We start from the raw sequence: 19,102 nt of genomic DNA, 5'->3' as shown, positions 1-19,102 counted from the left end.
AGAAGTTTAGTTTACTTCGCAGTTGGTATCTGAGAATCTGATTATATTAGGACCATATTTCTCACCATATTTATGATAAAAAATAAGTATTGACTGGGACGTTGTCTTTCAAATTGATGTATATTTGAATATATGGTTTTATAACAATATTGAATAATAAAGATTTTTACTTAGTGACAATCAAAAATATGTGAAAGAAGACCCACATTCTAATGGAAGCCCTTACTATGTGATTCTACTAAAAGTCAAAAGATCATATATGTCTTAAGGCCCCTAAACCAGAATAAATATAAAAACACAACAAAATAATTATGGGATAAACATGCATATACTTTAAATTATTATATTCTATTAAACGTGTTTGGTAAGCAAAGAGTAGGAAGAGTAGGTATTTTTTTTTTTAATAAAATACTAGCAAAAAGGGTGTCTTAATACTACAATGTGAGCAGTTTTTTTATCCCAAATTAATAGTTTTAGAAGATTTAATACTTCTTATTTATCTCTGATATTTGGTCATAAGACCTTTGTACCATAAAGTGTGTTTTTTCCATTTAACTCCAATAGGTTTTGTAGTCTCAACAAAGGCAAACAGTTTCCTCATTGGTAGCTGAAGGATCTGTTTTAATTCAATCCTCAGTCGACTAGTAAATTCCTGCCTCATATCACTAAGTAATTTGCAGTAGCACAGAATGTGTATGACAGTCTTATCGTCTATTTCGCATTTTCTGCACCATGGCTCGTTCATCTTTTTCATACATTCTAATTTTCTTTAAGTTTTTTTTTTAAACTTCAATGTTCAGTCACTACTTTTATCATCATCATCATCAACTAGCCTCTAACGTTCACTGCTGAACATAGGCCTCTCGCATGTTTTTCCACTTAGTCCGATTTTGCGCCATCTGAATCCAATTTGTAGTCACTCTTTTTATGTCATCTGTCCATCTCGTTGGGGGTCGACCTCTATTTCTGTTAACTTGTATTCGGGATCTCCATTCCAAAATTCTTTTTGTCCACCGGTCATCAACTTATCTTGCTACATAACCTGCCCAGTTCCACTTTAGTGTTGTTATCCTTTCAATAACGTCTGCTACTCCTGATCTTTTGCGTATAGTAGCATTGGGTATTGTATCACGTAGAGAAATCCCTAACATTATTGTCTTTATTGCCCTTTCGGCAACTTGTAGTTTACTAACTGTTGTTCTTGTGAGTGTTAGGGTTTCTGCGCCGTAGGTCATCACTGGCAAAATACACTGATTAAATACTTTTCTTTTCCCAGTGGAATCTTAGACCTAAAAATATCCTTCATATTTCCTAATGCAGCCCAAGCGAGGTTTATTCTTCTTTTCAGCTCGATTGTTTAATTGTCTTGACTTATTCTGATCTCATGGCCCAAGTATTTACAAGAGTCAACTGGCTCAATATCTTTGTCTTCTACTGAGATGTTCTTTTTTGTGGACTAAATCTGTCATAAATTGTGTTTTTGAAAAATTTATTTTAAGACCAACTCTTTTTGTGGCAGTATGGAGTTCTTAGAGCATTATCTGTGCCTGATCAAAGCTGTCTGTAATAAGAACGATATCATCTGCAAATTTAAGGTTATTTAAAAATTTTCCATATACATTGATGCTCTTTTCGTTCCAATCTATTGTTTTACAAGCGTATTCTAGCAAAGTTGAAAATAATTTAGGAGATATGTTGTCTCCTTGCCGAACGCCTCTTTTAATACGAAAGGTCCCAGTATCTTCATTAAGTCTTGCACAGGCTGTAGCATGCTGATAGATGTATCTGATGAGGGATATTAATCGCTGATAATGTTAGTGCTTGGAGCATTTCACTTTGATTGACCGTATCAAATGCTTTTTCAAAGTCGACAAAGACAAGTATCCCTACTTTAGTTACATTTAAATATTTTGTTTATTGCGGTTATTAAAATGTCCAAGAGTTTTTTAATCAATATTCTTGATTGTTCTCTTAGTCTAGATCTGCGGCTCTCCAATTCTTTTGATGATTCCTTATTAGCCACTTCTACACCTTGTTTCTTGCATCATGTTTAGTGATATTACACAATGATTTTGGGCCTACTACGGTTTTTCTCCAGCCTTGTTTTGCCAACAAATCTGCTTATTCACTCGTAAGTACCCTTTCATGATCCGGTACCTATATAAAAGACATTATGTTTCCCCATTGTTGATGGTGATGCGACTGAAAGGGTCAGTATACGAATCTGCAACAGAATGCTGCAAGTATATAAAATAAAGGCAAAGTAAGGGTACATGCTCATCCAGATCAAGGAATTCGAGCTGGTGTGCAGCTATCTCCCTCCTAATATTATGGTAGAGGTGAGAGATAGATAAGATCATGAAGCATAAATGTGAGATGAGAATGCTTGATGCTATGAACTTTGAACTCAAAAGTGGCGGAGTGGGTCCCCCGTCACCGATACTCGTGGTATCTAATTGGGTGGGTATGCGATTGCACATAATGAAAGTTCATACCCAAAAGTCCTTATTTATTCTTCAAACAATTAAAAAAACCAATATTTCCAACTTCTTATAAGACAAATACACACAAATTAGAAATGTTTGAAAAGGTTTTTAAAAACCCCACCCATTATGACGTCATTTTAGGTAGTCCATTTACAGAGCGGTCCATACCTTACCTTGTCTATTCTTATAATGGTTATGTTCTAAATTCTTAATTGCCCATTATTTTAAACAAAATTTTAATTTTAATAATACAGGATACCTCAAAGTCATAGCTGGAACTAATTTCACAGAAAATACAGAATAGATGAAATTGTTCTTTTATTTTTCTTGGGAATCTCTGTCGCCTTTCTAAAACGAAAAGTAAGATTTTTATTTACTAATAGTTTCTCTAGGTATGGCACCACACGAAGAATAATTTCTCGTGAATGTTTTTAATGCAGAGTAGGTCACAATAAACGCAAATATTTGATATCGTTATTTAATACATATTTACATAAATCTGGTATGCAAATTTTTAACGTCACTAATGAAACTATCAGAAAAAATAGAGGATAATGTACTTACCTAAATAATATAATCTCTAGGTAACGATTACCTAATATTAATAAATAGGAAATTTAATACTTTTTAAATAAACAATATTTTATTATTGTAAACTAAATACCCACAAGATCAATATAAAAAGTAAACTTTGAACGTCTCAGTTTTTTATATATTTCATTTTTAGTAAAGCAAATATTTATTCAAGCTAAATAAAGAAGACATTGCCGTTTCTTCTAACTGATACTCGAAATACCTTTCAAGAATTGTTAAGCCAATTGATAATACTGTTCACTTATATAACAACAGCAAACATCTAATGCAAACAACAATTGTTGCCAATTTTTTTCTGTCTGGCGTTTGTCAAATAAAGGCCACAGTTCATTGATGGAGCCAATGCAAACAGAAATTGACTAGGACGGATATGTACAATGGAAATCTTACCTCGTACCAAATTGAAAATAAATATCTTGATCCTTATAAACATAATATTTGCGCATTGAATTCTTTGTTGGAGTAAATGTTAAAGTAATTTGTTTTGTTCAGATTTATGTGTCATGACTTTTGGCTTTTAGGAATTTCCTATCAACTCCTCTCGACATATCATTGACATGTTCATTTTTAACTGGAATCTTTTGAAACAAACAGGACAATCAATAAATAAATATAACTGTGTACTCGCGGTAATTTTATGCTAATAAATAAAATGTTAATAACAACTAGCTATTGCAATCAAAATAATTAATAGTTTGCTGTAGAGGTGGATAGTCTCAACTGTATTAAGTTGTAATTAAAGACTCCTTGACATCTTCCAAGACGGCTGTTCTTAGGATTGTTTGGCCTTCGTATTTGTTGGCAATCACAAAAAAGATATTATAGTTACAATAAAGTAAGGAAGCGCAAGTTGTCAGCACAGTTTCTGTTGCGCAGATAAGTATATTATGTGCTTTCGATGATTAATTGTTTTCTGAACAGTTCATTGGATTCAGTCTTTTATTGTGGTATCCGGTATTAGGTATCTGGTTGTGTTACAAACTTTGTAGCATTTTCTTTTCACCCTGTAAATTATAATGACGGAAAATAATAGTTAATAATTTAAAAATTATTAAACGAAAAGACTAATATATCTTTTCACACACTTATGACTAGGCCGTTGAGTATATCTAAGTAACATATTAACATATTTATAGATTTTTTGAAAAAAGTGCATATTTAAAAGGTTAATAAAAATATTTACATATTTTCGTCAGATTACTCTGCAATGGAAAACCCGAAATCCATTAAGATGTAATTATGCAGGGCCTGTCCGTTTATTTCTAGGTACTAGAAACCTAAGCTCTGAGAAATTTTTAATCCTTGCAAATTTAGTTGACCTACTTGGATCTTGAGCCTGGCATTAACCAGAAATAATCATAAAATGAACTATTATTTATTTTTCATTTATAATTTGAAAAGATCCCGAAACAAATCGTTGCCGATGATAAACGCTGTCGTCGATCGTACACCCACCTAAACTTCAAGCAGACACTATTGCTTTCCTGTAATTCAGTTCAGCGTTGCTTTTAGTGAGTGTAAACTTCTTTAATAAATTGTTAAGAAAATTCCTAAAGTGAAAGTTAATATACTGTGGATTAAACCGTACCCAGAACTTCAAATGGAAGTTGAAAATGTGTTGCGCACGGCCTGTTCAAAAATTGTAAGTAATTTTTAATGAAACAAAAGTTTGCAGTTCGTTTATTTTTAATTCGCGTATTTATTAATTATTCATCACTCTAAATATTTATTTAACTTTTCCTTGCTTTAGATTATCGTCGATAAAATTTCACGTGCATCAGCATATCAAAACAGCCAAACATACTGCAAGTATAAAATGGATTATAAATGGCGAAAAAAGTCAGCAATCATTGAGAAACTGTTCTAATTCGGTTTCATTAAGCAACGATAAAACATAATTTAATGAAAATTTGTGCAGTCAATGGTTACTTCTAACATCTAAATAATTCTAAAAATTAAATAATGTTAATCTAAGATCGTTTTTGGAAAAATATTGCAAGTATAATAACCCGGATGAATCCACGTTGAGGAAATCAGAGGAAAAGTGTCGACTCTATACGAGAGGTATACGAGAAGAATACGAGAAGTGAAGTAAATAGTAAAGTTCGGGTAACCTTCTTGCTAAGGTCTAGTGTTATTGTTTTCAGGACGCGCAAGCGCCCCTAATATGACTTAACGACTACTTTCGTAGCCGGGACCGACGGCTTTACGTGCCCTACAAAGCAAGGTGGCAGCTCAGTTAAATTAGAAATTGAAAATTTTGTCGGTGCCGGGATACGAACCCGGGACCTCCAGCTTTTTATACTTTTAGACTTATACAGATACCTTTATGTTATTGTGGACGAAACTACAGACGCCTGTGGAAGATATATTGTTGAACATGGTCCAGGAAACTCATTTTTAATATATTCATAGCAACTTGAAAAAGTCAACAATTTGACAGTTACACGATGCATTCAAGACACTTTAACATTTTTTTTGTCGCCAGATGCCATTCCATTAAATAAATTTGTGATTTTCTTAATGGAAGCTCCCCGATATATGGTTAAGGTGGGGCAAAATTTAAAAATATTTTATCAGAATCATTTTCATATTACTGATTTAGCTCATGGAGTTAACAGAGTTTCAGAGATTATCAGAGCCCAATTTCCTTAAAGAATGGGTTCCTTAAGGCTCCTTTGCGAGTACAATTATACAAAGAGAGACTTTGCGACATATCGCTACCTCCCTAACCTGTGTCAACTCGATTTACTAAGTGCAGCTATTTTTTACGCTGAAAATTATGATAGAATAAGCGACATATCAGACTCTTCACAGGCTGTTAAATAATCAAAAGCAGTTTTCGATAATAAGAAGGTGCATAAAAGTCTGGGTAAAAAAAACGAATTACAGTTTTATTCCGGAAACAATTACGTTACTAGAAAAGAAGTCACAACTTCTAGTTGATTCTGTAGAACTAATTGAAAATTTTTAGAAGGAATGCTAAAAAGTAAAATGCGAGATTGGTACAAAAGTTTTGGCGAAGCTTAAGCAGGTTTTAGAAAATAATGAAGGTTTCAAAATTATTGAGAACGTCCAGAAGACAGGAAAAATTTTGCTTGAGTGGTCTCTTGATGAGGTAATCCGCAAAATTCCTTTCCTGTTTTATATTTCAAATAATTATTTATTTTAGACCCATATTGGGAGCCCTTATATTTGTCAGAACTATGTTTATTGGCATGATGTTATCTTAGTTATGGATTTATGGTATGTATTCTAAAACTAGAATGTATAGTTGACCGCCATGACACCTTCAACAATTCAAAGAATTACCGTTGTTTGGTATAAGTGCCTTTTGTGCAATATCCCGTTTGCTTAGCCGCCCAATCCACTAAATATTTATGGTGAATATATGTTTCTGCTGCCGATAAATTCAACGTTCTGAAATCCCAACCTGAGTACCAAGTTGGTAAAATTATATTCTTTCTACAAGCCACACGAGCATTTGGATAATTCAGGTTTTACCAATTTTATATTTTGTTATTGAACAGTGAACATTATCTATGAACTAAATAACAGTGAAGCGATTTAGTACTGATCTTTTAATTACCTACATAAATATCTATAAATTTTTTTATGTGAACAAATTGCAAAATTTGGGATAAAGTATAATTTTATTTTTATATAAGTATTTCTCTTCTTCTTCTTTACGTGCCATCTCCGCGACGAAGGTTGACAATCATCACTGCTATTCTAACTTTTGACACTAAAGCCCAAAAGATTTCAGTTGAGCTGCATCCAAACCATTCTCGGAGGTTTCTCAGCCAGCACATTTTTCTTCTAACTATGCTGCGTTTTCCTTAAATCTTTCCCTGCATTATAAGTTTTAGGAATTACGTGTTATATGATATGTGATCCAGATATTATAGTTTTCTTATTTTGATGGAATCCAGTATCTCCCTGCTGTTCTCTATTCTTCTTAGTACTTCTTCAGTGGTTAATCTGTCTGTCCAGGAGATTCTTAGCATTCTTCGATATGTCCACATTTCAAATGTTTCTAATTTATTGAGAAATTGTTTATTTAAAGTCCATGTCTCCACACCATACAAAAGAACAGTTTTAAATCATATTTGTTTCATATTATTTAATGTACTTCTAGCCTTTTCTATTCTAACTCTAATTTCTTTGGTATAATCGTTTGTTTCATTAATGTTTGCCCCTAAATAGTTATAATTCTGAACTCGTTCTATCGTCTTATTATTTACGTGTAGATTGATGTATCTAATATTTTTCTTTGATATAACCATGAATTTTGTTTTCTTTATGTTTAGTGACAGACCAAATTCTTTACTCGCTGCTATATATTTTCTGCTATTAGTATTGTAAAGTATTTCTCATTCATAATCTAATGCCAAGATATAAAATGTTTGTTTTCTTACGATATGACTTTAATTTTAGTTTTGTATAAGCACTTCTCATTTGTAATTTGATACTCAAACAGAGACTGTTTATTTCTTTTTCTGGATAACGTAATTTTCCTAGAATCGTTTAATAACTTTTTGTTCGTTACAAAATAATAAAGGTGATCTTTGTTTTTTCATTTTATTTCTTTGTCTGAGCTCGTTTCCTTACGAGGGTAAACTATTAAGGAATGGTGCCCAATTGTGCTTCCTATGATCCATGCCAGACTTAACAGAAATTTCTTACTATTTTTGTTGGTAAAAAGTTAATTATTCATGTTTTATATTTTGAGAACGATTTCCGAAGTAGAATTCGAAACGTCAAATTAAGTTATTTTAATTTAAAATTGTGGCTTATTAAAAAAAAAATAGTTATTTGATAAAATTATTATTTGCTAAATGGCTAAAGACAATTAGTCAAGAAATATTCCCGAAGAGAATCAGTAACTTAGGATAGTAACTTCGTAAAGATGTACGAGTAATTAGGCAAGCTGTCCCCGTCTAGGGACAAAAGACAAAAAGAATGATGGTTGTTGTTTTGTAAAATCCTATTTAAATTGTAAAAGTTAATCTGTAACAGTTAAAAAACGCGTTCCAGTAAATGCAGTGTAAAATACGAAGCTCATAAAGAAAAGAAAATATTATTGCTATAATTAGCGGGCGGCAACAGAATCATTCATTTGTTGGTTAAACCGCTCAATCCGACTTAAACAAAAACGTTAATGTCTTAATTTTCTACAAGCCATGCACGGCACCTACGATTTATGCTTGGGAGTAGAATAAACAGTGTGTCAAAAATATATAGAAAAACCTTTATTTATTAAAATCATTTATTTGTCTACTAGATTACGTATATAAAATACAGCAAAACTAATTTGCAATAAATATTGTTCCAGCCTATTACAAAGAGATGCAGAAAAAAGCGTGTCAAGCTGAGAGCTTCATTCGAGATTAGGAGTTAGCATAATACAGCTGGTTCCTAAAAAAACTGATACGACTCTTAGTAAGATTTGATCATTTTGAACAGTGGTCTAAATTTTAATATTAGTTTGAATTCCTGAATTTTTTAAAGAGTATATAAATGACAGTTTTTATATAAAAGAGGGTGTTGTTAATATTTTTATTATTATTAAGGAATAAAACAAACTACTTAACTCAACAATATAATAATGCAATAATTGCAACTAAATTAAAAGATAACTGGGTACTATTAGAGGCAGCAAAACAATTCAACATAAGCAAAACCACAGTTCTTCTATTAATAAAAAATGGAGGGAACGACAAACTTTCGAAAGAAAGCAAGGGTTTGGAAGACCAAAACTATACTAAATTTACGTATGTAAAAATAAAATTAATATTTTGTAATATCTCCATCAGCATTAATAATAGCTTGTAGTCTTCGGTCCATCTGCGTGAAAGGAACTATGAAATTTTCTTCTTCTGAGAGCTCTTCCCAAACCTATTGTACACCGTGCCACAGCTCTTCAGCATTTTGAGGTATAAAATTACGCCAATACAACCGTTTTATAATAACCCCCACACATTCTCAATTGGGTTTAAATCTGGACTGTAGCTGGGCCATGGTAAGGTTTAGATGTTGTTATTCTGTATCCACTGGATTAATATATTTGCAGTGTAAACAGGACAATTATCTTGTTGGCGGATAAAATTATTTTCTGGATACAACTGTTCTACACTTTGAAATATGACATTTTCTAGAATATTCAGATAAGTATGTCCAAAAAACCTGCCATCAATACGCCATACCATTTTCATTGGTCTAGATGAAATCCATCCCCATACTTTGGCGCTAAAATCAGCTGTTCGATATATATATATATCATTATATAGAGGATTAAATCTATTATTATCTGGTGTAAATACCCCAATTTTGCCCTTTTTAGAAGATTGAAAAATTTTCTCATCTGTAAATATTACCCTGTCTCAAAAATCTTGATTTTGTAGCTAATGTTTTAAAGAAAATATAAGTCTTGATTGCTTCTGTTGTGGTGTAAGAGCCTATTTTTTGCTGGAGTTTGTTACCTAAGACGCAATGCTTTAATTCTGCGCCAAGTTGTTGTCTTTCTTTCCGGAAGCTGTGACATAATACTTGCAGTTTTGGAATCTTCAAAAGGATTTTTTTCTAATGCCTCCAAAAGCGTACGATCATCATGAGCAGTAGGATTAGGAGCGGTAGCGGTAGGATTCGCTATGGCAGATAGTGACTAACCATCTTCGAATTTCGTTACAATTCTTGCTTTTAGTTCTTTGCTAGCATGTGGAGTCATTTTTTGAGGTTAAACAAAATAAGTTATGTGACAAATTTTAAGATTTGGCATTGACATTGACAGTATGTAAATAACAAGTATTTATCCTTCAAAATACACTACTCCATTTTCTAAAAAATATGCTTTAAGAGTCGTATCAGTTTTTTTAAGAACCAGCTGTACAACACGACAATGTTAAATAGGTTTATATGAAATTAAGCCATAACTGACTGTAATGAATATTACATTTTATAATTGTTTTGACGTTTGCATTTCCACTTCGTTAAAGACGAGTTGTTTTCTTTGTTGAGATAATCTTTGGAACATAAGGAATAAAACATAAATATAATGTAACACCTAAATGTGTGTTAACTGTCTTGTTTATAATCTGGAATCGTATTTTACAATTACTGTAGTAAAAATAAAATACGTGCATGATTTTGCAGATATACAGCCCCGTGTTCAAGCACTTGTCGTTATCAAATATTGGGATTAAAGATTTATTTATATATATTGGGATTAAAGATACTTGAAGTAAACTGTTGACAAATTCTATTATCTTCTATAATTTTTAAGTCAACTTTAAGTCCAATAAGATCAATTAGGACTGGTCAATTAATATTAAGCCATATACAAATCATATTAAACAAATACAAAGGCGGCTCTGATGAATCGCGGTGGTAATGAAACCTTCTTTCTACGGTTGTTATAACCATTTATTGTGTATTTTTTTTTCTACTAAAAAATACCTAGTTTGCTGAAAGACTATTATTTCTTCTTTCTATACTTGTTCAAGGTGCTTTTTTGCGTTTGTTATAAGCATTTTACATTGAGACTTCTTTAATGCTGAAAAATACCTAGTCTACCGAAAGACTATTTCTTTTTTATATACTTTATTCAAGGTGCTCTTATGACAGAGACCTTATTCCGGGTTTTATAAATATTTTTTGTTGATTTTTTTCATACTTCTTGTAGTGGAGTATTTTTTGTCTAAGAATATACTCAATAGAAAGACAATATTACTTTTACTTGTTCTAGGTTTTCTTATGCTGGCGACCTTTTTTGTAGTTACTAAAACCATTGGGGTATTTATTTTGTCCAAAAAGATATTAAGTCTGTAGAGACACTTTTTTTTTTTGTATTCGGCAGTGTTTTTGTAAGGGTGAAAAATTATTTTCAGTTATTGCAACCATTCTTTTGTTTAATTTTTCTGATTGTAGGAAAATTAGTAGCAGATTGTAATCGTTTTATGTTGGGATATTTCTTTTCCTTGATAAGACACCCGATCTATGAAGACATTCTTTTTTTGTTTTGTTTATAGCTGTCTTATTGTAGCTTATTGTAGAAACCTGCTTTCAATTATTACAACTATCTCTTTGGTTTGTTTCTGTTAAAAATCCAGGGAGTTAAAATTACTTTTACTTATTCACATATTTTTCTTGTCCTTGTTAGATGGTAGGAAGTGTTGTCCAACTTATTACCGAAGCTGTCCATGGAACGTTTTTACTGTCTGGACTACACTGTGGACCTGGCAATTGTAGTCAAAGGGCGCTTTGCCAACGTAATCTTGGAACGAATACATCTCGCCTTAAGGGAGGTGCACAGGTGGTGTAAGGGTAAAGGCACAAAAAACAGTAGTTGTCGTATTAACCAAAAGAAGGGAATTACAAGAACTATATCCACCGGTGCAATGAGGGGTGGGGATTTTATTTGTAAGTCAAGTAAAGTATTTAGTTGTAATATTTGACTAGAACCTGACTTCTAATCTGCATCTCCAAAAAACCACATAGCGATTACGCTTAGCAGATGTAGACGATTATGGAGCTATAAATAATAAATATACCATAAATGATAAATGAATCTTTGGTTATACATAAGGCCATGATAACTTATGGTTTAATGGCTTGGTGAAACAAAACGCAACAGTTTCAGCCGATTCGAATGCTCAGAGGTACTCAAAGGCTTGCGTGTGTAAGAGTCAGAGGAACGATTAGGACCACCTATCGGACGCGTTAGAGATTCGTTGCATTTTACCAACTTACCACATATATATACAAGTAGAGGCCAGGTTAACAATACACAGGCTGCTACATGGTCAGGCTCCTATAAGCTATATCTGCATGGAGCAGATCAATTAAGGTTATATCAGGAAATAAAGGTGGCTGCCGCTTAGGTAATAGAAAATTCAATTTGGTATTCCGTTGGCTTCACAACGGACAGAAGTACAGGGGCTTTAATACACGGTGTAAGACTAAGGACAGAAATTCGATTAAGCCTGGGGATATACAAGACTGTAATTCAGGTCGAAATTGCTGGTATACAAAGTGGCGTTATGAAACTAATAGATCAGAAGATATAAAACAATTTAATTAAAATTTAATCCGATATGCAATCTTAAGGCATTTAGTTCCATTCAGGTTATTTTAAAGCACTTGTGAGCCCGTTAGTATGTCCTTTCTTATGTTGGAAGCCAAAATAGGTTAACACTAATCGGGGTGTGATGCACCGGTCTGAGGAGAACCCATCGCAAGAGTAGTCCAGATGAGGGGATGGACTTTAGTTGATTGTATCTATGGGTATATCTGTGAGCCCGACTTCTCTTAAAAGACTGCGTGCGGATTGGCCCTTACATTGTAAATCCAACACACGACAAGTCATTCTTAACGGTACACGGTCTGGTACGGTCTTCCGTACCAGATTTTAACAACCTCCTTTCTCTTAAAAAAAGCCTGGATACCCGGGTGTAAGGGTTACCGGAGCAACGAGAAGGCTGATAATATGACCTGACAAGCATATGTGCGCAATTACTTGGCCCGAAACCCTACTTTGGAATTGCGAACACACGAAAAAGGCAACCATTGATAAATAGTTGCAAAAGAAATCTCTTAAAGGGTGATAGAATACACTAGGACAGAGACTGGCTAAAGAGTTTCTTAGAGGATAAACAGTCAAATTTACATCAAAAATTTTGAGCCACATCCAAAATGTTTTGACGATAATGGTGGGTTTGTTGACTGGTTATTTCAGGCTCAATAAACATGTGATTCTACAGATGGGACAGAAAGGGATGTTTCTGTCTAGAAGAAGAGGAAACTGCATTACATATCTTATGCTATTGTAAAAGCCTTACAAGATTGTGGTTCCTAAAACATCGGTTACTCGGTGAGGAAAACCAGAAGCGACAGACTATATAAGGACACTATTGAAGCTGTGAACTCTCATTAAAATGACAAGACTGAATAGGGCGCTTTAAATAATATATGGGAACACAATAGATCTGCAACGGTCGTCATGTACCAGTCCGTTAGGCCCCTAATTTGTTTTTGTAATCTGTAATGGTAGCCAAAGTAATAAACGATGAAGTTGTTCAAGCATATATCTGAAGTTTAATTGCGATGGGTAGACATTGGTTGCGATGATCTCAAAATCAAACGTGGGCTCCGACAGGGATGTATACTATTACCCTTGCTGTTTAACATATACTTTGAGGAAATGTTTCAAGAAGCAGTAGAGGATGTTGAAGCCGGAATTCGAATTAATGGAGAATGTATCAATAACATCAGATACGCTTATGACACGGTGGTATTCGCCGCAGTTTTTTGCATTTTGCATTTTTATGTACTTTTGCATTTTTATGTAACTATTGTTAAAGCATTGTCAATAAATTAAAAAAGAAAATAAGGACACGCTTAAAAAGAGCAAAAAGAATTCTGTCAGATCTAAATTTGGTCTTCGTACTTTTCTCCGCCAATGAACATAAAACTGCATTAAAAACTAGTTAGCGCCAATGGAAAGACAACGTGTGTGGCGATGTGGAGTATATTGTAATTTTGAAATGAAATTTGTGCCAAAACGTGTTGCAATTTGCTGTTTTAATCGCTTTTAAATTGCAACTCTATCGAGTGTTTCATTACCGAAAACGCCGAAAATTATGTTGGCTTATTAAAATAAATGAAGCTGATAATAACTAACAGTCTGATATGTTATCATTAAACATTTTAGAGAATTACAGTTTACGGATTCTCGAATCTCAATTTGGGATAAATTTAATTTAAAATAGAGGGAAAACATTGGAAAACATTTAATAACTAGTTTGGAAAATATTTTAGTTTAGTGTAGCTCACTTAAGTGTAAGTAATATATTCAAAAACATACGGATATACAAAAAACTATAAGATATAATATTAAAAACCTGTTGACCCATGGGAGTGTAATTACATAAAATGCCGTAAAGCTACTTACAATAAACAAAAATTGAGTATACTGCTTTTAATTTAAATTACAAAATAAAGTGATTTTATTGTAAATAAAATGGTTTATCTTGGAAGAAATTAACCCTATTTAGTGTTTGCAACAATAGATGATTTGAAAGATTGTTTTATATGTGCCATAAAGTATATTCCTTGTTACATTTCAATAGACATGACAATAGACCCACGCAAGGGTAAAAAATGGCCCTTTTTACCCTATATTTGAAGAGCTATATCTATGGGCCCAGTGAACCGGTTTTAACTGACAATATTTTTTTTCTGTTATAATGTCAACTTTTTAATGAAATAATGTACAAAACCGCACAGGTTTTATTATATTATAGGTCAAGAAGAACGAAAAGGAAACTTACAAAATTTTATGATTTTCAATTAATTGTCAAAATTTATTTATATATGGAAAAAAATGTAGAAATAGGTAAATTAAAGAATTTTTAAATACCTTTCAAATAAGCACTGTAAAATAAAAATTTATTTAATACTTTCGAAAACACAGCTGTTTAAAAATAGTCAGTTTTCATAAAGTAGCGACATGGAACATCAATAGTTTGTGCATCCCAGGAAAGTTACATAACCTGCTCAAAGATATGCGGCGCCTAGAAGTGAAAACAATGGGTGTAAGTGAATTGAGGTGGTCTGGCTCAGAAATTTCTCACAAAGACAACTTTACAGTGTACTATTCCGGTAGCGACGCCACAGATAATTACCACAGGCATGGAGTTGCAATAGTGCTTGATAATAGAATTGCGATGTCTGTTATAGATTACATACCCGTTTAAAATAGAGTAATCATAGTGAAGTTAGCCGGTCAACCTATTAATATAAATCTAATCCAAGTTTACGCAGCCACATCTGATAAACCACAAACTGAAGTTTTAGATTTCTATAAAGACATACAGAAAGCAATAAAGGTCACAAAGAAAAACGATATCAACATCATAATGAGCGATTTTAATGACAAAGTCGGTAGGGGTAGATAGGAGAGTTACTAATTGAATTTTGTAATGACCACGATTTCGTAATATCCAATACGTGGTATCAACTCCCACCAAGAAGATTGTATACATGGCGAGCACCAGGAGATCGTCCAGGTCATATGATACGAAATTAAATTGATTACATCTTGATAAACAAAAGATTTCCCAACTATATAAAAAGAGTGGCCGCTTACCCTGGTGCGGACATTTCGTCTGACCTTCGGTTGGCAAAGGTAAAAAAACCATCTCATAAAAAATACATAAACACTAGAGAATTAATGAGAGATGAAGAGCTTAGATCTACATACAGTAAGCACATCAACGAGAACTTGAGAAACATACAAGGAAATTGCATAGAGGAAACCTGTGAGAAAATAAAAATAGCTATAGTCGAGGCTGGAAAAGTAGTCGCAAGTAAAATAAAAAGAAATCCCAAAAACGAGTGTATGACGAAAGAGATACTTGATCTAATGGAGCAACGAAGACAGTACAAAATACATCAGAATCAACAGGAATACAAGATAATCCAACGTAGGATAAGGGCAAGAATTGAAAACGCAAAGGAAAGCTGGATGAAAGAACGTTGTGAAGAATTGGAATCACTACAAGAAAAGAAAGACAGCTTTGGACTACATAAAAAGGTCAAAGAAATTTCGGGTATATACAAGCAACACCATGAGACTCGCCTGAAGACTGATCAAGAAAACTAGGTTCATACCCAGGAAGAACTAGTTAAAATCTGGGCAAACTATGCTTCGTTTCTCTTTGTGGACAATAGACCGAATCTGCCAACTACTAACTTTTCCACGGAAAATTTATCCGGCCCTCCCATTATTCGCGCCGAGGTGGAGTACGCTATAAAAGTAGCAAAACTAGGCGAGGCCCTGTACCGTATGGAATTACTAAGGAAGCCATAAAACTGTTGGAAGATGATAACATCGACATGCTGGTAACAATTTTTTAATACCATATATACCACCGGCCACATTCCAACGGATTGGCTTTATTTAACCTTTATAATGATCTCTAAATCACAAAGAGCGACAAAATGGAAAGACCACAGACTGATAAGTTTAATGAGCTATTTGCTTAAGGTGTTTCTTTGCGTCGTTCACGCAAGAATGTTCAGAAAGCTGGAAGATCTAAGCTGTGAGACACAATTTGGTTTCAAGAGCGGACTGGGTACACGTGAAGCAGCTTTCTGCTTGAATACTCTTGTACAAAACTGCATGGATCAACGAAAGGATATAGTCATAACATTCCTCGATTATAAAAAAGCGTTTGACACCATAAAACATGACGCAATGATAAAAATGCTACACAACGCTAACATTGACGAGAAAGATATAAGAGTTATCCAGAATCTCTAGTGGAATCAAAAAGCACGGGTGAGACTGAACAAATCATCCATTATAGAAGAATTTGAAATTTTAAGAGGGGTGAGACAGGGGTGTATTTTATCTCCTATGCTCTTCAATCTCTATGTGGAGAACATTTTTGCAGAGGCACTGGAAGGCTTTAAGTGTGGAATAAATATCATTTGTTACGCCGACGACGCCACGATAATAACAGAAAACGAACATGATATGCAGTTGATGTTAAATAAAATAAACACCGTAGGAAAAATATATGGCTTGAAGATAAATGCTGGAAAAACTAAATGCATAGCAATAAGAAAAAACGCACTTTTAAAAATACAACTGCAAGTAGATAATGCTCCAATCGATCAAGTGAAAACATTTAAATACTTGGGAATGATGATGAATAACCAATGGGATCCTCAACAAGAAATAAAATGCCGTACCGAACAAGTAAGACAAGCTTTTATCAAATTTAAACCGCTACTATGTAACCGCAATCTTTCCTTCAATCTCCGCTATAGGATGGTTAAATGCTATTTATGGTCCATATTGTTATAGGGCATGGAAACATGGACGTTAAGAGTACCTTCCATTAATAAGTTGAAGGCCTTTGAAATGTGGACGTTGCGAAGAATGTTCCACATACCATGGACAGATAGGGTGAGAAACGAGGAAGTCTTAAGAAAGGCAAATACTGAGAGAGGACTACTCAATTTGATCAAGGTACAAAAAATTGGATACCTCGGCCATATTCTGAGAGGGAAAAAATACGCAATCCCTCAACTAATCATCCAGGGAAAGATTGAAGACAAGAGAGGAGTAGGTCGCAAACAAATGTCGTGGCTACGGAACATAAAGAACTGGACATGCATAAGTAACACTGGCGATCTTTTGCATGCCGCAAAAGACAGACGTCTGGCCTTAAGATAATTCGCCAACTCACTATAGGTGCACAGCACTATAAGAAGAAGATACAATAATAGCCATTTATTGAATTTCTTGACCCGGACCTTTAACTATTTTTTTGCCTAAAAATTCAGCTTTTTTACTTTATAAGTAAGCCATATACTGAGAACTGGATTATATTGTGATTTATTTTGGCGATTCGTCTCAAGGATTTATTTACTGGCATTTTGTTTATATGGTAATTCCATTGTATTCTGTACTATATCATGTTGAGCCTTTCGTAGTTTTATACATATATTATAGGTTTTTAAATGTAATAATAAAATACATATTTAAATTAAAATCAACAATGTTCAATAAAAGAGACAAAAATATACTTGACATTAAAATAACTCACCATGCATTACGTAATGGAAATAATGGCACCCTGCAACAAAGAAAAAAAATTAACTTATTTAAAAATTTTGAATTTTGGAATACTAATTTTACAGTCACATATCCAAAATTCTAGATATTTGATACGTTATATAGAAAAGTACAACGTAATCAATTATAGTAATAAACCTGACAAAAAATATTAGTTAGAAGGTAACTGCATCTAGAAGATAAAGAAAATAAGTTGAGATACTATCAAGAAAATATAAATAATTTTTTTTATAACTCTCGTGACAAACCTTTTTATTTGATACAATGTATCTGATCAGGATCATATTTTCTAATCGCTCATTTATTCTGCTATTCAACCCGTTAATGTGTTCACACGTCATACAGATTTTGTTTAAACAACACATTCTGTGAGATAAAGCCATTTACCTAACGGATCGCAATGTCTGTATGATCAAGAAGGTGCGTGTCGAAATGATGATAATCAGCGCCTCTGCATGTTTGTGCAACTTCATTAATTGTCATTTATTCCGTCATGGTGTTAAATGAAGAACGGCGGGTTAGCAGGTAAACACGCAAACTTATTTTCCGTCCTGAAATTTCTACACCGTCAACCAAAGCCGTGCTATTAAACCCATTAAAGGCGCCATACTTCCAAAATCAATAAAAAATAACAATATAAGATCCTACGAGACTTAATGAACACCAAAACTTTTGTATTAAAATAGCTGTTAACTGCCTATTAAATAAAGTTGTTAAAATATTTTTACTCGATTATTACCATTTTAGACTTTATTTAATAATGTTGATTCTTAAGTTATCCTTTTAATGTCCATTAATATGGTAACTGTCGACCTACAAAACTAAATACAAAAAAAATTGATCGTTATTAGCAGTATTTTTTACACACTCTTTGTTGGATAGCGTGAATATCTTTAATATATACTAAAGATCTTGATGAATAAAACAGCCCGACGATCGATTAATAAAAAGTTAAAAAACCTTAAAATATTAATAAAACATTTCTAACAAAATTCTTCTCTTTTCAAATCTTTAATATTACATCTAGTTCAGGAGCTTACTTTAAGAGATCTTACAAACCAAAAGGGCTCACAACTGACGACTATTTTCTTTCCATAGTTTTATGTTTATTTTTTCCATTAGTTGCCAATGTTTAACTGAGTTTTGACTGAGAAAGGCTAACATGACTTTGTTGTATCTAAATATTTAAACACCTAGGCCAAGGAGCAAAAAATGGATCATGCAGCTTGATAAGACGTGCTGTAACGTCTGCGAAATTCCAAGATCATGGAGAATATCTAAAATAATAGCGTTGTTAAACCAAAGAAACACCCAGAAAATTTCAGTAGCTACAGACTTATTTCCTTGTTCTGTCGCTCTTTCAACCTGCTCGGAAGAC

General features: G+C 33.2%; 1 protein-coding gene across 4 annotated transcripts in view; it reads right to left on the bottom strand.

Annotated features, from left to right (window-relative positions):
• LOC140445727 (uncharacterized) overlaps positions 1-19,102 on the bottom strand; it is a 513,557-nt gene that overhangs the window by 97,259 nt on the left and 397,196 nt on the right. For 3 of the 4 annotated variants that reach the window (XM_072538013.1, XM_072538015.1, XM_072538014.1), the window contains one exon: positions 17,696-17,725. The exons of the other annotated variant lie outside the window; for it this stretch is intronic. In XM_072538013.1, the coding sequence (XP_072394114.1) occupies positions 17,696-17,725 (30 nt within the window). The remainder of the gene's footprint in view (positions 1-17,695; positions 17,726-19,102) is intronic. 4 annotated transcript variants of the gene reach the window in all.

This window comes from Diabrotica undecimpunctata, chromosome 7 (assembly GCF_040954645.1).
Source record: "Diabrotica undecimpunctata isolate CICGRU chromosome 7, icDiaUnde3, whole genome shotgun sequence".
Lineage (NCBI taxonomy): Eukaryota > Metazoa > Arthropoda > Insecta > Coleoptera > Chrysomelidae > Diabrotica > Diabrotica undecimpunctata.
This window is presented reverse-complemented; position numbering and strand designations above follow the sequence as displayed.